This window comes from Manihot esculenta, chromosome 3 (genome assembly GCF_001659605.2).
Source record: "Manihot esculenta cultivar AM560-2 chromosome 3, M.esculenta_v8, whole genome shotgun sequence".
Taxonomy (NCBI): Eukaryota; Viridiplantae; Streptophyta; class Magnoliopsida; order Malpighiales; family Euphorbiaceae; genus Manihot; species Manihot esculenta.
Window position 1 is genome coordinate 31670570 of NC_035163.2, and position 19846 is coordinate 31690415.

General features: G+C 36.9%; 6 protein-coding genes and 1 non-coding gene across 8 annotated transcripts; 5 read left to right on the plus strand and 2 right to left on the minus strand.

Annotated features, from left to right (window-relative positions):
• Nucleotides 1–2325: 2325 nt before the first annotated feature.
• On the plus strand, nucleotides 2326–3091 carry LOC110610692 (major allergen Pru ar 1). The gene is made up of 2 exons (XM_021750729.2): nucleotides 2326–2588; nucleotides 2708–3091. Exons 1-2 carry the CDS (start codon nucleotides 2405–2407, stop codon nucleotides 3001–3003), a joined length of 480 nt encoding a protein of 159 aa, XP_021606421.1. The 5' UTR covers nucleotides 2326–2404; the 3' UTR covers nucleotides 3004–3091.
• Nucleotides 3092–3441: 350 nt separating this feature from the next.
• Nucleotides 3442–5016, plus strand: LOC110610690 (major allergen Pru ar 1). The gene is made up of 2 exons (XM_021750727.2): nucleotides 3442–3776; nucleotides 3857–5016. Exons 1-2 carry the CDS (start codon nucleotides 3593–3595, stop codon nucleotides 4153–4155), a joined length of 483 nt encoding a protein of 160 aa, XP_021606419.1. The 5' UTR covers nucleotides 3442–3592; the 3' UTR covers nucleotides 4156–5016.
• Nucleotides 4262–4892, minus strand: LOC110610693 (major strawberry allergen Fra a 1-2). The gene is made up of 2 exons (XM_021750730.2): nucleotides 4709–4892; nucleotides 4262–4632 (listed from the first exon to the last, which is right to left on the minus strand). Exons 1-2 carry the CDS (start codon nucleotides 4890–4892, stop codon nucleotides 4343–4345), a joined length of 474 nt encoding a protein of 157 aa, XP_021606422.1. The 3' UTR covers nucleotides 4262–4342.
• A 563-nt stretch (nucleotides 5017–5579) lies between the features above and the next one.
• Nucleotides 5580–9866, plus strand: LOC110612245. 2 transcript variants are annotated; one of them, XM_021752976.2, is made up of 5 exons: nucleotides 5580–6357; nucleotides 6798–7009; nucleotides 8360–8645; nucleotides 8777–8933; nucleotides 9090–9866. In XM_021752976.2, the coding sequence occupies exons 1-5, from the start codon at nucleotides 6031–6033 to the stop codon at nucleotides 9341–9343; spliced, it is 1236 nt and encodes a 411-aa protein (XP_021608668.1). In that variant the 5' UTR covers nucleotides 5580–6030; the 3' UTR covers nucleotides 9344–9866. The 2 variants fall into 2 exon arrangements, with proteins under 2 accessions (XP_021608668.1, XP_021608666.1); XM_021752974.2 differs by having other exon boundaries at nucleotides 5586–6357; nucleotides 8756–8933.
• Nucleotides 9867–10222: 356 nt separating this feature from the next.
• Nucleotides 10223–12520, minus strand: LOC110612172 (protein DEHYDRATION-INDUCED 19 homolog 4). Its single transcript, XM_021752874.2, has 5 exons — nucleotides 12189–12520; nucleotides 11921–12054; nucleotides 11337–11414; nucleotides 10857–11119; nucleotides 10223–10510 (listed from the first exon to the last, which is right to left on the minus strand). Exons 1-5 carry the CDS (start codon nucleotides 12250–12252, stop codon nucleotides 10402–10404), a joined length of 648 nt encoding a protein of 215 aa, XP_021608566.1. The 5' UTR covers nucleotides 12253–12520; the 3' UTR covers nucleotides 10223–10401.
• Nucleotides 12521–12749: 229 nt separating this feature from the next.
• On the plus strand, nucleotides 12750–12823 carry TRNAT-AGU. Its single transcript has one exon. It is a non-coding gene; the product is annotated as a tRNA-Thr (tRNA).
• Nucleotides 12824–13417: 594 nt separating this feature from the next.
• On the plus strand, nucleotides 13418–13816 carry LOC110611702 (BTB/POZ and MATH domain-containing protein 2-like). Its single transcript, XM_021752089.1, has 2 exons — nucleotides 13418–13508; nucleotides 13593–13816. The coding sequence occupies exons 1-2, from the start codon at nucleotides 13418–13420 to the stop codon at nucleotides 13814–13816; spliced, it is 315 nt and encodes a 104-aa protein (XP_021607781.1).
• The last annotated feature ends 6030 nt before the right edge of the window (nucleotides 13817–19846 follow it).

The following is a 19846-nucleotide window of genomic DNA, read 5'->3' on the forward strand; positions in this document are numbered from 1 at the left end:
GAGCTCCATTTCATACGTGACAAAACCCATATTGAATTATTTAGAAATTTGCGAGAAGTTGTTTGTCTGAAATTATAAGAAATTGCTGCTGCTATTTGGAAAACTTGTTGCATGCATCCGGGTACATCTCTGGTCAATCTAAACAGACATATCATAGTTAGAAAAATCTTATCCAAAATATGGTAAATTTTACATATTAATATAAAATTTTAATTTTTATTAATTATATATACAAATTTATACATTAAAATATGTGTAGATTTTTCATGCTATTTATAATGTTAAATTACGTGTGATAAAAGCGAATCCGCTCATGATATTTGTATTTTTTTTTTATTAAATATTTGTATTTTTTATTAATCATGACTTGATCTAGGGAAAACAAAATGAATTAAAAATAAAAAAAATTAAAAGTATAGAATCACAAAAGATATCATATTCCATTCTTTATAAATTGGAGTTTAATGCAATTATTTGTGGTTAGTTGCTAAATTACTTTACTTTGTTTTTATTTAATTATAAATTAATTAAGGATTTCGTTGGCTGAGGAAAGTTCCTAAAAATGTGAAACATTAACTTGTTTAGTTGCTGTGAGTTTGTTACATCCTTTTCGAAATTGAGAATTAAATAAATCAAATTTGGACCATCCCATCTTCATTTCTCAGCTCTACTTTACGCCATTTTACTTCTGAAAGCCTACTAAACTATGTTATTTCCTTTGCTGTGTATCACATGCCTTTTATATATATATATATTATTCGTGGCAGAAATAAAATTTAAATATATGCAATTTTATATTTTGCAAATATTTTTTAATATCGTCAACTATTACATTATTTTTTTATTAATATAAAAAATAATTTCTTTTATAATTCTTTAATAAAAAAAATTTTATACCTTTTTATGCATAATTATAGATATCAAAATCATAAAAAATAATTTATTTAAATTCAATAAATATAAAGGTCTCAAAATTAAAAAAGTAATTTATTTAAATTCAATAAATATAAATTACGGAGTAAATAGAATCGAATTCATAAAAATTTGACACTAAAAATTTTTAATTAATTATTAAGAAAATAAATAATAAAAATAAAAAAATTAATAAAATATAAATTAAAATAAAAATCAAGACAATTAAAAAAGCAATAATCAAGAGAAAATCAAATCAATATAAATAAATTCTAATAGAAAATTAGAATTAATTTCAGTTTTAGCGATTAATTATAGAAATAAACATATCTTTATTTATTTTAATAAATTAATTCTAGTTTTAAAGGAGCGCGCCACGTAACCAATCTCTCAAATTAATTAATAAAAAATATTTACTAATTAATTTTAGTTAACAAATAACTCAAAAAAAATGTATTAAATTTAATTTCTCAACTATTTTAAAAATTAGAGAAACTTAATTCTAACGGTTAGTGAATTTACACTAATTATTCTTTATTGTTAATAATTCAAGCAATTATTAATTTTAAACATTCGAACTAACAATATATTATATTGAAATATGAATAATAGGCTCTATTGGTCAAATAATAAAATAATAATAATAAGAATTGAAATTGAATAATATTAAAAAAATAAAATATGAATAATAATATTTAGATATCACCATTTATGAAAAAATTAAAATTTCAACTAGAAATAAAGAGTTTAGCTATGCTCGATAAAAAACAAGACGTGGACTGCTATTCTAAAAAATGTGTTTAAATAGTAAAATTTTAAAAAAATTCTCTTGAAATTTTTTTCTAAAAGAGTTTGATTTGAATATTTTTAACCAAATAACTCTCTTGATTTATTTCCTGAGAGGGATTCTTTGATTTTTGGAGAGATTATGCCGTGAAATCTAAATTAAAACGTATAAGATCATCTATTATTTAATAGAAAGATTTAATTTTATTTATTTTTCCACATCAAATTTGCTTCGTTGCCATTGGGAGTTTTGCTAGGATTTGGAAAAATCTTTGCTCAAATCATTCCGCTATCGCACATAATCAACTTATTTTTTGATTGACTATTTTTTTATTTTTTTATTTTTTTATTTTTTTAAAAAATATTTCAAAAGACTCAAAATTAATATAAAAAAAAGAAGTGTAATTCTTGCTGCATGCACTTGTGTGAGTATTAAGCATATATTGAAAACACAAGGCAGAAATTGAGGAAATATGACTCACCATTTCTGATAACTTAGAATTATTAATACCATTCTTCAGCCTCCGTTATTTGACCTTAAATTAAGTGCATTTAATTTTCATGTTCCATCCATCTTTTACACTTGAGCTTTCATGCCTTCTATAAATACCAGTATTAGTTCTTGCAGTTCGCCACACACCACAACATTTTCTTCTAATCTTTGCTTGATCATTCAACTTTCTTTGTTCTATTCCAAAAGCTGATCATGGGCATTGTGACTAACGACACTGAGATTGCAAGCGCAATCCCTGCTGCCAAGTTGTTCAAGATCTTTTTCCTGGATTCCTCCAACAATTTCCCCAAGTTTCTGCCTCAGGTCTTTAAGAGTATTGAGATTCTTGAAGGTGATGGAGGCCCTGGAAGCATTACCAAGACTACTTTTGCTGAAGGTGATCATTTTATATATATAAGTTTGCTCTTCTTTTTTACTTCCATTTAATAATTTTTTTGATAATTTTTGCACACTGAAATCAAAACACTGAATACTACATTACTTTAAAAAATACAGGAACCGAGTTGAAGTACATCAAGCACAAGGTTGATGCGGTAGATAAAGACAACTTGATTTACAACTACACTGCTGTTGAAGGTGATCCATGGTTGGAAGGACTAGACAAAATTTCTTATGAGACAAAGATAGTGGCTTCTCCTGATGGGGGATCTATCAGCAAGTGCACCACCAAGTACTTCCCCAAGGGTGACAGTCAGCTCAATGAAGACAAAATCAAGGAAGGCCAACAGAAAGCCCTGGAACTCTTCAAGGCTGTTGAAGCCATTATCTTGGCAAATCCTGATGCCTATTAACTAAGTTCTCAAGGTGCTAATTAAGACAGTTCCTCTTGTTTCCTGCCATTTGGTACAACTAAATAACTGGCCATCAAAGTTTGTTTGTTTTTTTAAAATTTTTTCTTAATTTCAAGGCCAAACTTGCTTTTTGGCTTGCACGGTGATAAGAGTATATTGATTTGTGTGGTGATTGGATGGCTTGTGTTTTGTACTTTATGGTGAACTCAAAATAATAATACCAAAATTTATTTTCCTTGAAAAATGATGGGTATGCATTTCTTGATCTTTTGCAGATTTTTTGTTCTTTTAAGAACTTTTAAATTTCTGATAATATAGTAAGCTATAATTAGAATTCTAATTCAATATCTTGATAATATTGAGAAGGTGTATCTAAAAGTTTCCTTAACCTACAATATAATAATAGGAAAGAGGCATTTCTAGCCTAAATGCTTCCTCTACAAAGGATATTTTGAAGATGATTCTATAAATACAATTCCCTTTGCACTTGCATCTCGGCCAACCATAGACACCAATTCTCTCTCTATATATCTTGTTCCTTAATCATTGATTCCTCTTCATTTGTTGTTTCATTTTCAAAAACGCCATTATGGGTGCTGTAACTTTTGAGAGGAGAATTACAACCACGATCCCCCCAGCCAAGATTTTCAAGGTTTTAGTCCTGGAAGCTGACAACGCCGTCCCCACGATTCTGCCTCAGCTCATTGAAAGCGTGGAGATTCTGGAAGGAGATGGAGGGCCTGGAACCATCAAGAAGACCAACTTTGCAGAAGGTAAGCAATTATATTTACAACCCTTAATTAAGGTTAACGAATTTTTAATTGCACAGATGAATTATCTATAAATGAAGCAGGCAGCGAATTCAAGTACATTAGGACCATAGTTGAAGCAATGGACAAAGATAATATGACGCATTGCTACAGTGTAATTGGAGGAGATCAATGGTTGGATGTGCTTGAGAAAATTACGTATGAGACTAAAGTTGAAGCTTCTCCTGATGGAGGATCCATTATCAAGACTAGTAGCAAGTACTTTCCCAAAGAAAATTATGAAATCATTGAAGACCAAGTCCAGGCTGGTGCTGAGAAAGCTTTAGTATTTTTCAAGGCTGTTGAAGCCTATCTCTTGGCTAATCCTGATGCCTTTAATTAAAAATTTTCTGTAATTAATTTTGTTCAACTTATAATTTTTATTATTTCAAAAAAATTTAGTTAGGTCCTTGAATCTGAGAATATGAGTTAGGTCCTTATATCAAATCAAAGAAACACCAAGTGGATTACCCAGAAATCCGAGAATGAATCAGACAATGGCCCTTCAGGATGAAGAAGGAGCCTAAATATCAGGATTCAGGATTTGCCAAGAGGTAGGCTTCAATGGCCCTGAACATTTCCAGGGACTTCTCTTTGCGGGCATCAATTTCCTCCTGCTTCATCTCAGTGTTTCCAATAGTGTAGTATTTGATGTTGCTCCTGCAAATGGATCCTCCATCACCATCAGGCCTTCCCTCAAACTTATACTCATAACACAGTTTCTCAAATTTGTTCATCAATGCTTCACCTTCAATCACTGAATAGGCATACATGAAATTCTCCTTGTCTATCGCATCTGTCCTCTCCTTCACATACTTCCCTGAAATAAATCAAATTATTAAACCCTCCCAAAATCCTTAACAATAGATGCCATTGAATTTGTAATGTTAAATTACCGTCGACGTAGTTAATTTGCTTAATGGTTCCGGGACCTCCATCTCCTTCAATGGTGATGAAGCTTGCAATAAGCTGTGGGAAGATCTTGGGGAGAAAGTCTCCAGCTTCAAGGACAATGGCACTGAACAACTTGGTTGGAGAGACGATGCTGATGAGCTCCATTTCATAAGTGACGAAACCCATATTGAATTAGTTAGAAATTAGGGAGAAGATGATTGTCTGCAGCTGCTATTTGTATTATTTAAGAAATTGTCTCATTCAATTTGGAATCTCATATCTGGTATAAAAGCGAATCAGCCAATTGTGATATTTGTATTTTATTTTTATTAATCATAACTTGATCTAGGGACAAAAAATAAAATATTAAAAGTATAGAATCACAAAGTTTATCATATTCTATTATCACATATGTTGGATTACATTGCAATTATTATTTCAGGTTAGTTGTTAAATTACTCTACTTTGTTTTTATTCAATTATAAATTAAATTAAGAATTTATTTAGTTGAAACAGTGTGAAATATTGAGAGTTAAATAATTAAATTTGTAAACTTTGAAAATAAAAATAAATAATTTTTTCATCAAAATATTACAAGTGAATTATTCTTGGGCTTGTATTTAAAATTGGATGCTAAATTTCATTAATTTAATTTAATTGTACTATCTTATTGTGGAAGTAGGAGATAAACATCTAAACTGCCAAGTGTGACGTGGATTGTGGAGGATATACCCTTGTGCAAAAACCCCAGACAACCAGACACGTGGAATCAGGCTTTATCTGTTGAACTCAACCTAATCCACAAAACCAAACCTTCTAACCGACCACAGCGCCTTGATTTTGATTCGAAATAGATCGGAATCAAACCGAACCCAAAGCTGGAGATGGCTTGAAGTAAGGGGAAACACGAGGAATTTGGAAAATTTTGCAGGGTAAAAATAAAATAAATCAAAGAGAAAAATGATAAATATGGACTTGTCTCGAATAGCCACATGTTTCAAATAAACTTTCTCGATTCTTCTCGTCTCCGTTCTGGCCCAATTTCACAGTAACACCCCCCATAAAGCCAAAAAAAATCTCAGCTTTTTCTCGCCAAAGGGAGCACCAGCGTCTCTTACACTTACCCTTTTCACATAGACACTTCTTCTAGCTTGCCCTATTCTGATACACCCAAACGCAGAGAAGATAGAGATTTTTTAAAACCCATCTTTTTCTAATCAATACAAACACTCCTAAACACACCCCAACTGAAAAGTGGAAGGCTTGCGTCCAATTTCTTCTTCAGCATCATCGCTTTTTTCGAATTCTTCGTGGGTTTCGTACAATGTCAGGGTCCGGTGGGGTTTCGATCGCCCGAGCCCGCGGTGAGAACCGATTCTATGTTTCTCCAGCGATGCGAAAGCAGCAGCAGCTACAACAACAGCAGCAGCAGCAGAAGCAGAGGCAGGGATCCTTGATTTCCAAGAATTGTGCGGTGGAGATGGAAAAGAGAATGGATTCCGATCAATGTGGCTCGATGTCTTCGTCGTCGACGGCGTCAAATTGTTATTGTTCGATTTCGGGCCGGGTTGAGGGCGAGTGTAATTCCACGAATTTAGATCGGTTCTTGGAGTACTCTACTCCTGTGGTTCCTGCCCAGTATTTGCCAAAGGTAAATCTATAATACAATTTTCTGTCATTTTTCTTTTTGGGTTCGTGTATCATGTGTTTTTCGAATATATATATGAAAATGAAATTTCTGTCTTTTCTTATGTTGATTTGGGTTTTGGATTTTGATACTTGATGTTTGAACTCCTCAGATAGTTGTGCAATGATGGTTTTGCATTGTGAAATTAGGGTTTGAAAAATTAGGTTCTTACTGACTCTGCTCTATCAGGAATGTATTGAGAATGCCTATTAGAAATATCAAACTTTTTTTCAATTTGTTGCCTTTCATCAGTTAGGGCTTCACCTTTAATGATTGCTTTGGCAGTCACTTGCACAATTGATGCGATCCCCTTTGTTTAACATTCACAAATAACAGAATGTTCTACTTTTTTTATTTATTTGGCAATAAATGTGGCTTATATGGTGGAATTTGGTGACTTTTAGACAAGCATTAGGCGATGGAGAACCAGTGAAGCAGAGCATCACCCATACTTTATGCTAGGTGATCTATGGGAATCTTTTAAAGAGTGGAGTGCCTATGGTGCGGGTGTTCCCCTTCTGTTAAATGGAAGTGAAACTGTTATGCAGTATTATGTTCCCTATTTGTCTGGCATTCAGCTGTATATAGATCCATCAAGACCCTCTCCAGTCCTAAGGTGAGCCACCCTTGTTTTCATTCTTTCTTTTTCATATTCTTCTTGATGGTTTGTGTGTCTATTTCTATTGAAACTTTGTAATGTTTGGGATTCATAAAATCGGCATGTTCTGACTGATGATTGATGTTTGTGTCTCTCTTTGCTCTTGCTTCCAAGTTATTTCCTTCAAAACATTTGGATAATTGATTAGTTTGAGCATTCTTTCTGTTGTAAAATGGTGCGGCCATATGGGTGGTTTTCTTGCTTTGGAGACACGTTGGTTTGAGGGCTTAATTAAATTGGCAAGGAGCAGTCAAAAGTTAATAACATTTTGCAGCAACCATTTGCATTTTGGTTGTGTTATTTATCTGTTTTTTTAGAAAATATTCTATTGGATGATTTTACCATCTAAACTGAGTCAGATGAATATGTCATTGTGTAACTAGTTTATCTAGATTGTGAAGGAACCATTCTGACTAACAAGATGTGCCAAAAGGTGCCTATTATGCATTTCTACAAGTCTAATTCAAATTAAGATTTTTTCTGGTTGCTTTCTTTTCCTTGAGTTTTTTCTTATAAGTGATTTTATAGGATGAAATTTAACACAGACTGCACATCTGATTCAGTTATTTGTAAACTTGAATTTATATCTGAAAGCTGTAATTGTTGAATGGATGTTTTGCCCTTGATTAACTGTTGCACCTGCCCTTCAGTTTGTTACAGATATTTTTTGCCTGTCACATCTCACTCAGTGAAATGATTTAAGTATAGTGTTTGATCAAATAGAAGCTTGAAGCTAACTGTGTTATTTTGGATTTCAGAGTCATACACTTCTTTGTGTCTCCACTTAAATTGAGTCAAAAATTGGAATCTTTTTGCAGACATACTAAATCAACTCTCAGTAGATAATCTGCCATTGCGGGCTCTTCTAATTCTCGGGCTATGTTATGTGTAGTGTGGAATTAATGTGCTCTTCTTCTTTGTTGTACAATTTAAAAGGTTATATACATGTAAGATTCAGTGATTTGCTACATTATACCAGGTTTATCATTCATAGCAGTGGTTTTAATACTGCAGCTGGCTGTCTGGGTCCCATCTCGACTTACAGTGCGATTATTTAATTTCCTTGAAAATGCCTGTCATTGTAAAGAAGTTGCTATCTTCTCGGCTTTTTTCCCTTATAAATTGATATTGCTTGGGTTTCCCGACGCATATTGTCTATGTGATACAAATAGTTGATTTGTTCTTTCTATTGTAAGAAATGTTAATTGGAAATGCAAATGATTTTTAACATTTGCTCAATTTTGAACCTTATATTTTTTAGTAAACATGCTTGGTGCATGCATTATTAATGCTACTACTCATTGACAGGAGGCCTGGTGAGGAAAGTGATGCCGAGTCCTCCAGGGAAACCAGTAGTGATGGTAGCAGTGAATATGGAGCAGATAGAGGAGTAAACAATGTTCTCCAGTGGAATTGGACCCAGCAAAATGTTGTAGATGCAAATATTAAAAGTTTGAATAGACTCTCACTAAGAAATAAACCTTTCAGAGGCTCATCAAGTGATGAATGTGAGATTTCCAATCCCTCAGGTCAGCTTGTTTTTGAATACATGGAGCATGCTTCACCATTTACTCGTCAACCATTGGCTGATAAGGCAAGTTTGTGTCTCTGTTCCATTAACATGCTTTTGTCATGGTTCTCTACTCCCATACCCCCAGATGGCCATACCATCGTGACTTATATTTGAATCTTTTCACCCTCCAGATCTCAGTTCTTGCCTTGCAGTTTCCAGAACTCGAGACTTACAGGAGTTGTGATCTGTCACCTTCAAGTTGGCTGTCTGTTGCTTGGTATCCCATATATAGGATCCCAATGGGTCCCACACTACAGAATCTGGATGCCTGCTTTTTAACCTTTCATTCTTTATCAACACCCTTTCAAAGTAAATCTGTCTCTCTCTCTCTCTCTCTGTGTGCATGTGTGTGTGTGTGTGTGCACGTGTGCATGCGCACGACCTTATTTGTGCATGCATATGATGGTTGTGAACTGCTTATATCCGCCTGCTGTCTCAAGTGTTTGATGTGGTTGTTTGTTACAGGTCAGTACACTGATGAGTTGCCCCTCTATAGTGTTAGGGAGGTTCCCTGTGCTGATATGTCATTCAAGCTACCTTTGCCTACATTTGGTCTGGCTTCCTATAAGTTTAAAGTTTCATTTTGGAACCCAAATGGAGTTTATGAATGTCAAAAGGTGAATTCCCTGTTACGGGCTGCTGACAACTGGCTTAGGCTTTTGCAAGTGAATCATCCTGATTTTGTTTTCTTTATCACCCACAACTCAAGCTGGAGATGACTGGGGAGTTCTTGTAGTGAGCTATAAATCTGAAAACGAAGGGATGCATGTTGGAAGCTTTAATCCTGAAAGAGAAACCTTATTCTCATTATTGTCCTTGTTTTATACCCATAGGGAGCAGTATCCGATCAGGATTGCCAGCCTAGATGGAAGTTTGGCAATGAACCTTGTCACTGTACTGAAAGCACCAAGATTAGTGTCGGCTTTAGTGTGAGGCATTACATATTCAGAGATATTTGAAGAGGGTTTGTGATGATAGTCATTATGGTGTTTTGATCTTATTGACAGTTTTACTGGCCTGAGATGGAGAACCTACGTTTTATACAACGTTTTAATAAGGTTGTCAGATAATGATGAAAAAATTAGTGACCTTTGTGTAAATATTTGTTTTGTCGTAGCCACTGGTATATGTACGCAGCATGCTTGTACTAATAGTTCCAAATTACTATGACACGATATTGTTTACTTGTCATGCTTATTTGTAAATCTTTACGTTGAATACTTCTAAGTCTCGAGTTTGCTACGCTCTTTATGTGCAAAATGCTTTGTCGTAGTAGTTCCATAAGGGATTGACATGCTACTCTTACGCCTATGGATTGAGCTTCAAATTTCAGGGTGAAATGATGTATTGTAATTTTAGTATGTTAATCAATGATTTTATTAGAGATGGGATAATAAATTTTAATCCTTTATTTTTAAGTGTTTATTAAAAAATTTCGAAACTAAATAACATATTAATTGTTTAGGATCAGTTAAGTTTTAATTATTTTTCATTATGCCCAGATATCTGATTTGGAAGCTATTTATGATCGTACATTTTTCACTTACCAGGCCATAAACACATCTAAGCATGAAATTATGCAAATTAGCAGATGCAGATTAAACAAGTTCTTCCATCTTTTCATTATGCGCATAAGCTATAAATACAAGCGATAATACAAAGTTCATTCTGACCTATCTACTAACCATGTTATAAATGCAACATCTTTCCCCTTCACTTTGCTCCCAGTCCTCAGCCCATTTATATTAACAAGTCCCATTACATTTACCCCCTACTCTCATAACTCATCTTCAAGAATGGTGGACAGCAGCAGACCCTGCACAAACCTGCACCTCTGAGATTTCTCCTCCTGGTCTTCGTCTGACAGCAGAGACTGTTGCACTTTTCTGTCAGTATGAAAATCATGTTAGAAATTTGAAAAAATAATAACAGAAGTGTTAGTTTCCTGACTTCAAAAAAATAAAATCTGCATAATGCAATGACTAAAGCGATCAATGTCGATAAGAATAGCTACAGATACGATCCAATAAACACTTCCCCAAGAACTTCCTTTCATAATAAAAAGCCCTCAAAATATCCAAATACATATGTTTGTAGCTCGTAGTTACATCCAATTCAATTCACTCATCACCCCCATCATTTTAAGCATCTACTTAATTGATTCAGAAAGTTTTGCAGGCTCTTTAGTTCACTTTTACTAACACAAACAGACAAATTTAACCAGTGGTATACCTTTCCCGGAACTCCTCATTGGTGCTCCCCTTTACTGAGCCTACTTCAGCTGAAGAAACAGGCTGTATGTTCAGAGGTTCATCCAGAGAAGGTGGATTAAGTATAAATGACGAAAGCAATGGATCTGGTTCTATGTTGGAGGAAGAAACAAAGCACGAAGATCCACCAAGAAGCGATTGTAAACTTCCTTCTCGCAGCTCTTTTCTCAATAGTGAAAATGCAGAGTTAGATCCTCCCTTACGCAATCTCCTTTTCCGCTGCACGTTATCTTCAGTCAAGGAACACCATACTCCAATTTAAAAGAAATGACAGTGAGCATTTATAACATAAGACAGAAGCTTTAAGAATATTTGCATCAATATGCAGAATTCAAAATAAAAGAAGTTGACAATGCATTAATATTGAAAGTAAGTTGACGAAGAAATTTTGCATTGTTAGACATAAAACATAAAACTAAAACCAAATTGATAAAAAGGATATCTTGAAGAAGTTGCCATGTTGCATAGTAATGTGGCCAACAATATCCATTCCCACCCGTTTAGCACAGACTGGGCACACCTGAAACAAATAATTTGAACAATAATAGCTTAGCAAAGTGATGGTTAAATATTATCACCAGTAGAAGATCACCATGATTAAGTTTAAGAATTAAGTGCTGAAATGCATGGCCATACAAGATAAAGACCAAGACTGCTGCATTATACTCTAGGATGCAGTCAAACTCCCCAAACTAGAGAAAGAACCACTAACTTAAGGTTCACACCAGTAAACACTACATGCCCGTTAGGCAGAATCCTGTTGTCTGATGATCCATCCCAAGCAATCCTCTCTTCCTAACTAGCATTTGCAAGAAGCAGCGGCACCATTGTGCGAGGAAAAATTCACAATCCAACACTCATAACATGTACAAGAACCAAAACCAAATATAAGCAAGTACTCTCTAAAATCATTCTCTAACTACTTAATAATGGAACTATAATTAAAAAATAAATAAAACCAAGATCAAGTACCAGAATAAGTTTTACTACTTGAAACGGGGGGGAGAGAGAAGATAGAATTAATACCCCATTTTTGGCTTCAACAGGATGCTCCTCGTCGATGTGACAACAGAGTCCAACAACGTCGAAATCCTCAGCGCAAAACGGACACAAAAATTCGGCTTTCAAATCCTCGTCTACATCGTTTTCCTCGTACAGATCTAAACACAACAAAACAACAAATAAATTCCCAGAAAAGGACAATCAAAACCTCAGTTTCAACAGATAACAATTCTACCAAAAAAGAAAACTAAGGGGCATTATAGGAAATAAAAAGGAGTTCATGACACTGAACCAGATCGAGGAAAGTAGCGTCTTGAAGAAGTCGATAAGCGAGAGCTCCACGAATCAGAAGCCATTAAAATCTTCGATCGAAAGCTTTTTACAATATGTGTTATGCAGTATCGATGACAAAGTAAAACTAAGCAGAGGGGTGATTGTGTAATTTTAATTAACTTGACGACCTGAAGATAATAAATAGAAGAGGAAAAAAAACCCTAGAAAGATGGAAGATAGGTGAAATGAGAGCGAGGAAGGGACGAGGAAATTGTGATAGAGAAAGAGCAGAGGAACTCTTTCCACCAAACTCCTGGTACGTGTTGAGGCCCCCTCTCTCTGCCTCTCTTTTTCTTATTTGCAACAATGGGTCTAGATGTTTATTAAATTGCAGAAATATCTCGCCACCTGTCCTCTTTTGATCCAGGAAGTTGCGTCACATGTGAAGAATTTTGACGTCGTCACCTTGTGAATTTGATTGGATCACATCATTCAACGCGCCTGTTCGATTCGAGCTGTACGTCAACACGCCAGACGTTTCCTTTGGTTATCAAAAGGTCGAAACAATCAGTGAGCATCTGCTCTCGTAGCTCAGTTGGTTAGAGCACCCGTTTAGTAAGCGGGAGGTCTTGAGTTCAACTCTCAACGAAAGCAAGGCTACCTTACATGTTAATTTTTTACTCTTTCGATTTTTCCCGTTCTGCTTAGCTCATGCTGATGAGTGGTGACTCATCGTTCTGATAACAAAAAATCAATTTCTTCCCCGCCGACGTTGTGGACCAGGCATCTTAATGTCTCCAGTTTCAACTCCTTGACCTCCAATTGCTCCAAGGTCGAAGCAACGCCTCTCGGAATCAATTCAATCAAACCCAATTTGATTCAGCCATCAACAAGTCTCATATTTTATCAAAATCCCATATTTTTATCTATTTGATGGATATCACTGCAAACCTCTCCAAACCCGTATCCAGCTCCTCCTCCAATTGTAATTTCCCATCCAGCACTTCAACCTCCAGGACCATGACGATAAAAGGATTCCACGAATTCAAAATCCATGGCTGCTCTCTAACGAAGGGCATCGGAATCGGAAATTTTTTATCATCAAATACGTTCGACGTTGGGTGACACCAGTGGGCAATTCACTTCTACGCTGACGGAAAGACAGAAGAACATAACCCAGCATATGTGTCGTTATTCATAACCCTCGAAAGCGACGGCCTCGTAAGGGCTCTTTTTGAGCTGTCGCTGATGGATCAGAGTGGGAAAGAATGCCACAAGATTCATACCCATTTCGGAACAACTCTTGATAGTGGACCTTACGCACTCAAACATCGAGGGAGTAGGCGGCGAGCTTTGTGATTATTCAAATATTCTTTTTGTTCTCGACAACAGTAGATTTTAGTGCAATTATTGGATTTTGCAGGAGTTTTAAACGATTTTTTTAGAAGAGATCTACTAGAGACATCAGATTATCTCAAGGATGATACCTTGGTAGTTCGGTGTTGTGTTGGTGTCGTTATATACGCAGAGGAAGAGCCTCACCCTCAATTTGGGCATAGTTTAGGCAATCTTGCAGGAAGTGGAAGCAGAAACGATGTTAATTTTCAAGTTGACGGAGAAGAATATGCTGCCGAGGAGCTCAAGTAGAATCGTAGAATAACGCATTGAAGAGTAATTGATTAGGAATGTGAAATGAAAAAAAATAATTGATACTTATTTAATTTTCTAAAACGGTAAATAAAATGAAAAAAAAATCTAAAATTAAGTATTTATTTGTAAAAAGCAGGTAAAAAGTGGATCCCGGGTATTTTGTTACAGAGCATAAATTTCTTGTGCCATATATTTCTTTTTTTTTGCAATTCCAATGTAGACTTAACTTGCTACAGAATCAATGCTTTGCGCTCAGAGAGAAATAGAGCATGCTATGCTGATTGCCAAGTATTGAAAATGGAGCGAATTTGTCTCATTGTTTATCATTTTCAAAATGAATAATGTAGAAAAAAAACTTTTACCTTAGGAACCTAATTCCATGAATTATTGTATAACCATCATTTTGTGTCCATATCTCCCGTTATAGTCATATGAACACGATTTCAAATGTTAAGAGGTTTTTTGTTCCGTGGGTCCAACGAGTCAATTGAGTTTGATCTCCTATATAAGGGTTCGAGCCCTGTTCAATCTGTCCGGTTCGTTTGAGCGAGTCCTAGGCTTATATGTAGGTCTGACTTATATATTGGACTTTGATAGAGTTAAAGTCTGTCATATTCAACACGGGCTCAGCCATAGTCTGGGTGTTCAAGACTCGGTAGTTATCAAGTATCCATGTACTTACTCATTAATTATTTCATGATTAAGGAGGGTAAATCCTAAAACTCTAATTATTATTGTGCGGCTCTAGAAGTGTTCTTGTCAAGACGTCTCCCTTTCGCTTTTACCCATTTCAAATTTACGCTTTTGATTTCGCTTGTCGTTCTACCTCTTGCGCTGCTTTTGCTACCTTTCCCTTTCTTTTCTCTGTAATTCCTACTTTTCTAATTCGATGTACGTCCTACTTTTCTCATGGTTTTCACTAGAGTTTCCGTTGTTGTGGGTTTGGTGTCCTTTATCATCCTTTCCTCTCTCTCTCATTACTTTTCCAGTGACTATGTTGATACCACCATCTATAGGATTAGGGTTTTCTCATGGCTTTCACTAGAGTTCCCGATGTTGTGGGTTTGATGTCCTCTATCATCCTTTCCTCTCTCTCTCATTACTTTTCCAGTGACTATGTTGATACCACCATCTATAAGATTAGGGCTCTCCTACCCAATGAAAGGATCGTTCCTCCCTTTCCACCGCCGACGAGTTTGATAGATGCCTAGTAAGGGCGCAATCTAGTCTTTTTTGTCAAACAACGCGATTTCGAGCTGACCTTCCCTTTTCTCCCTTTCTTCATTAAGGTTTTCCGTCATTTTAGGGTGACTCCTCGAATGTTGTCTCCTAATTCTATCTTATTCATATGTTGCTTTGAGTCTGTTTACTTGTGCTGGGGTTTTGCCCTTCTATTGAGTTGTTCAGTATCTTTTTCCGCATTGTCAGGTCCACCCATGGGTTCTACTACTTTAGTCCTCAGGCTGAATTGTCCATATTTACTAGGTATAAGGATTCAATAAAGGGTTGAGCCGAGGCTTTCATTGTTGTCGAGCTGAAAGAGATTCGGGATCAATTGGGATGTCTACCTCTCCTGGGAGGAGGTCCCTCGGGGCTGTAACGACTTTCCTAGGTTGAACTTAGTGGACCAGATTTCCCTTCTTCGACTGACCTCTGTAAAGAAGAAATATGACATCGAGAAATGCATGTTTATGTCCACTTTGTAGGACTATTGGGAAGCTGGTATTATTTTCTGGTGTTCTTTCTTGTTATGTTTTCCTTTTGTTGTTTTGGGTTCTAACGGAATTAGTATTTTTTTTTCAGTTTCTGTCGTATCCATAGACACCATCAAGCTTCCCAAAAATTTTACCATGTCCTAGGAGAGCATGAAGACGACTTTGGCTGACTTCAAGGCCAACAAAACTGTGGCTGATGTGATTCGAGAGGTCTTTCAGGCTGTGGGCCTTGCATCTGGCTCTCGTCACACTGCCCCTACCCCCTACGCCTTCTCTGGCTTTGGTGCCTGTGACAAGAGGCTCTCGCTCTACGGCTTCAAGGACGTCAATCCCCGCTAAACCATCGACTCCTGTCAAGACTCATCCTACTCCCAAGGAGACTCCTAAGGAGCCCATCGTGCTCAGCGAATCGGCCTAGAGTAGTTCGAAAGAGGGCACCAGGACTGCTCCTCTGGATGTTCCACCTATCAAGGCTGTGGAGGCTGTCGTGATTGGAGACGGGGTTATTAAGTGGACCCAGACTTCAGAACCTGTAATAGAGAGCAGGCCTGCTGATAGCGGTTGTCAAAGCCGTAAAAAATAACGTATTAACAATCAACAAAAATAACTTATAGATAGTGGCAATAGGATTGAACCAGAGAGATTTGACACTAAAGACTCTCCTAACTATGACTTGGGCAAATCAATAATAAAAGTAAAATAAGAGGAGGTTTATTTTTAATGATATTGAACTAGAATTAAGACTAGTTAATAAAAGAATAATGTTTTAAAAGAAGAGTAAATTGATAATAGAAAGACTCTAGTCGAAGTATAAGATCTATTTCAGTTTAGAATTGATCATTGATACTTTGATACTTCTATTTATTTCAATAAATTGGTTTAGGTTGTGGAAGACGCTTTTCACAACCAAATTCCTCCTTAGTTTTAGTTTGATTACGAAACTTTCGCTAATCAAACACTAGTTAACAAGTTGCCAAGTAACGTCCTTGTAATTCTTCACTTTTCAACTATTAACTGCATTAAGAAATAGAGAAACCCAATTCTAACTTTTCCAACTGCGTGGTTAAGTTAGATCATGCAACCAATTGTTATTTGGGGTGAGTAGAAATAGAGCCTAATGAGCAGAACCATAAAAATAGTTTAATAAACATATGCTCATATGTAATGCGTCACAACACAAACAATTCACAACAAGATGGACTTGTCACCAGTAACCCTCTACATATCCAGTGTGCCCAGCCCTCGATGGAGCTCCTCAGAACTTTCACTTAAACATAATATAATATATCCATAAATGCCAGGGGCGTAGAATGGGCCTTAACCTGGACTTTCGTATCATATCATATCATATCATATCGAGGGCTAGTGGGTCATCGAATATCCATCCATATCAACAGTAATTTATGTAATGCATCATATTCGTGAACTCTAATGCAAGCAACTTATTACATAACATGACATTAGTGATGCATGAACATGCTTAAAAAGTTTGATTACTTTAAAACAATAGATTAGTTTAGTTCTACTCACCTTTGGTTGACGTTTGGCTTAAACTGGTGCAGTCACCTCACTGCAAGCTTCTACGGTCTCCCTGGTCCGATCCTACACAGGTGGACTCAAATGAAGGACCAAGCATAGCTATTACATGATTCTAAACACTCCCTAAAAAACTCTTCTAAAACATCACAAACCATGCATATAAAACAAGCAGAGGAAGGCTGGGCAGAGGACTTTCGGCGGCAGGTTCAGCGGCCGAATGTCCTCTACAAATCTGAAAGTCAGGGTCCTTCGGGGGCAGGTTCGGCGGCCGAAGGTCCTTCACAGGTCCGAAAGTCAGGGACTTTCGAGGGCGATTTCAGCGGCCGAAACTCCCTTACAGATCTGAAAGTGCATGCTTTCGGGGGCATGTTAGGCGGCCAAAAGTGTAACGAACCGAAATCGGACCGCTACCGGCGCTAGGATCCAGATTGACTTCAGGTCGCCAGGACCCGTAGCAAGCCTAACATACATCATGACATACCTGATAAATCTCATATATGATCATACATTTACATAAAACTTTAAACTTTTTCATTCACCAAGCTTGACCTGTGCATGCATCATAACCATAACATAAACCCCACACAAGAGCCCTTATCAAATGCTCTATTGGGACATCATATCATACATCAAGCTTAGTCTAATATTTCTTAACATTAAAACATTTTATAACGATCATGTACAAAAGGGGATTAACATAATATTAGAGCCAAACACAATACTAAACCTCATAACATTTTTACACAATACTTTACATTACATTAGCTTTCATGTCCACAACTAACTATTACAAACATGACACCTTTATTTTTGCTGACTTTCTGGTCTATCCCGAACCTGCAAACCTGGGGGTTAAGGGAAAGGGGTGAGCTACTAGAGCCCAGTGAGCAGAATAGTAAAACAATATATTAAAATTCATGCTTTCATGAAATGCGTCACATCACAAACAAATCACATTAAGTGTAACGTCCCGGAACCGATACCCCTCTGTAACGGCCCGAACCGCCACCGGCGCTAGGATCCAGATCGGCTTAAGGCCGCCGGGACCCGTAGCAAGCCAAACATACCTCCTATCACCTGGTCAAATCCCATACATGATCAAAAACTTTAACATAAAAACTTAAACATCTGATGTACAAACCGAACCTGACCTGTATGCGACATAACTGGAAACATAAAAGGATCCCCTACTAGAGTCCTCATCATAACTCTAGCTGGTTCAACATAACATACATCAAGCCGGAGTCACATCCAAGGAACTAGAACCTACCCTGTGCATGCATCAAACCACAAACGATGGACCTACACTAGGGTCCTCATCCATTACCATAACGTGGTAAACAACACATGCCACAAGATTAGCTCAAACATAACTCAACATCTAACACACAACATACATCATGTATTAAACATGGACTAACCAAGTCTTAGGGCCAAGCACAGTACTAAACCATAAACATAACTCCAATTAACTTTACATTACAATAACTCAGTTACATAACATCATGTCCACACTAACAGTACTAATCTATAACTATCACAAAAGCATAACCTCTGCTCTTGAGACTTCCCGATCAACCTCAAACCTGCAACACTGGGGTTAGGGGAGAGGGGTGAGCTAAAAAGCCCAGTGAGTAGAAACATAGAAAACAGTTCATTAATTACATGCTCTCATGAAATGCGTCATAACACAAAGAAATCACATAACTGTATCTTGTCCGTCTCGGGGTTCATGCAAATAAATATTCCCCACGGACTGTTTTTTAGAGTTCCTTTCTTTGCTAGCATCCTTTACTCTCAAGGATCAGACATGACCTCAAAAATCCCTCTGTCGGTGCCCGGCTCCCCCAAAGGAGCTCACACAGGACTTTCACATACATGACAGGGTGCCTAGTCCACAGAGAGCTTACAAGGACTTTCCTATATGTACTTGTCTGGCTCTCAAAAGACTCACCCAAGACTCAATGACAAATATGGGCTATTGAAGTCGCCTTGGTCCGAACCTCCTGAATCAACATCAAATAATGCAATGCGTCACATTCGTGAAACTAGTGCAATCATCCTATTACATATAATCATGATGCATGAGTATGCTTTAGGCATTCGATTTCGTACATAAAAGATTAGGTTTAGTTCTACTCACCTCTGGCAGACGCTGAACTTGCTCTGCACGGCTAACACTACTGGCCTCCTCGGTCCCTCGGGTCCGATCCTACACAGGTGGACTCGAATGAGGTGCCAAACATACTCTAAACAACTCATAAACAACTACCCAAAAACCCCCTAAAACATCATAGAAACATGCATAGGAAACACCCAAGAAACGGCTGGACAGGGCACTTTCGGCGGCCGAAAGCCCCTTCCAGAGACGAAACTCGGGTAGGTTCGGCGGCAGGTTCGGCGGCCGAAACCCCAGGACAGAAACGAAACTCAGCCTTCGGGGGCACGTTCGGCAGCCGAAAGACTGCCTCCCATGCAGGTTCGGCGGCCGAAACTCCTTTCGGCGGCCGAACCTGGTCCCCTCTGGACGACAGGTCCGATTCTGCCAAGCCAAAAACCAAACTCAATACACCCAAATCCTTACATACACTCTCCCAAACATGCATACTCACTCCCACATGCATAAAGGGGCATAAACTAACTTAAAACCCCAACAAAACATCATGTAATCATACATTGGGCACAAAACTCACATAAACCCTATCATGCATATCTACCCAAACACATACATCAAATCTCCTTAAAACTTACTTAAAACTCATTAAAACATAAA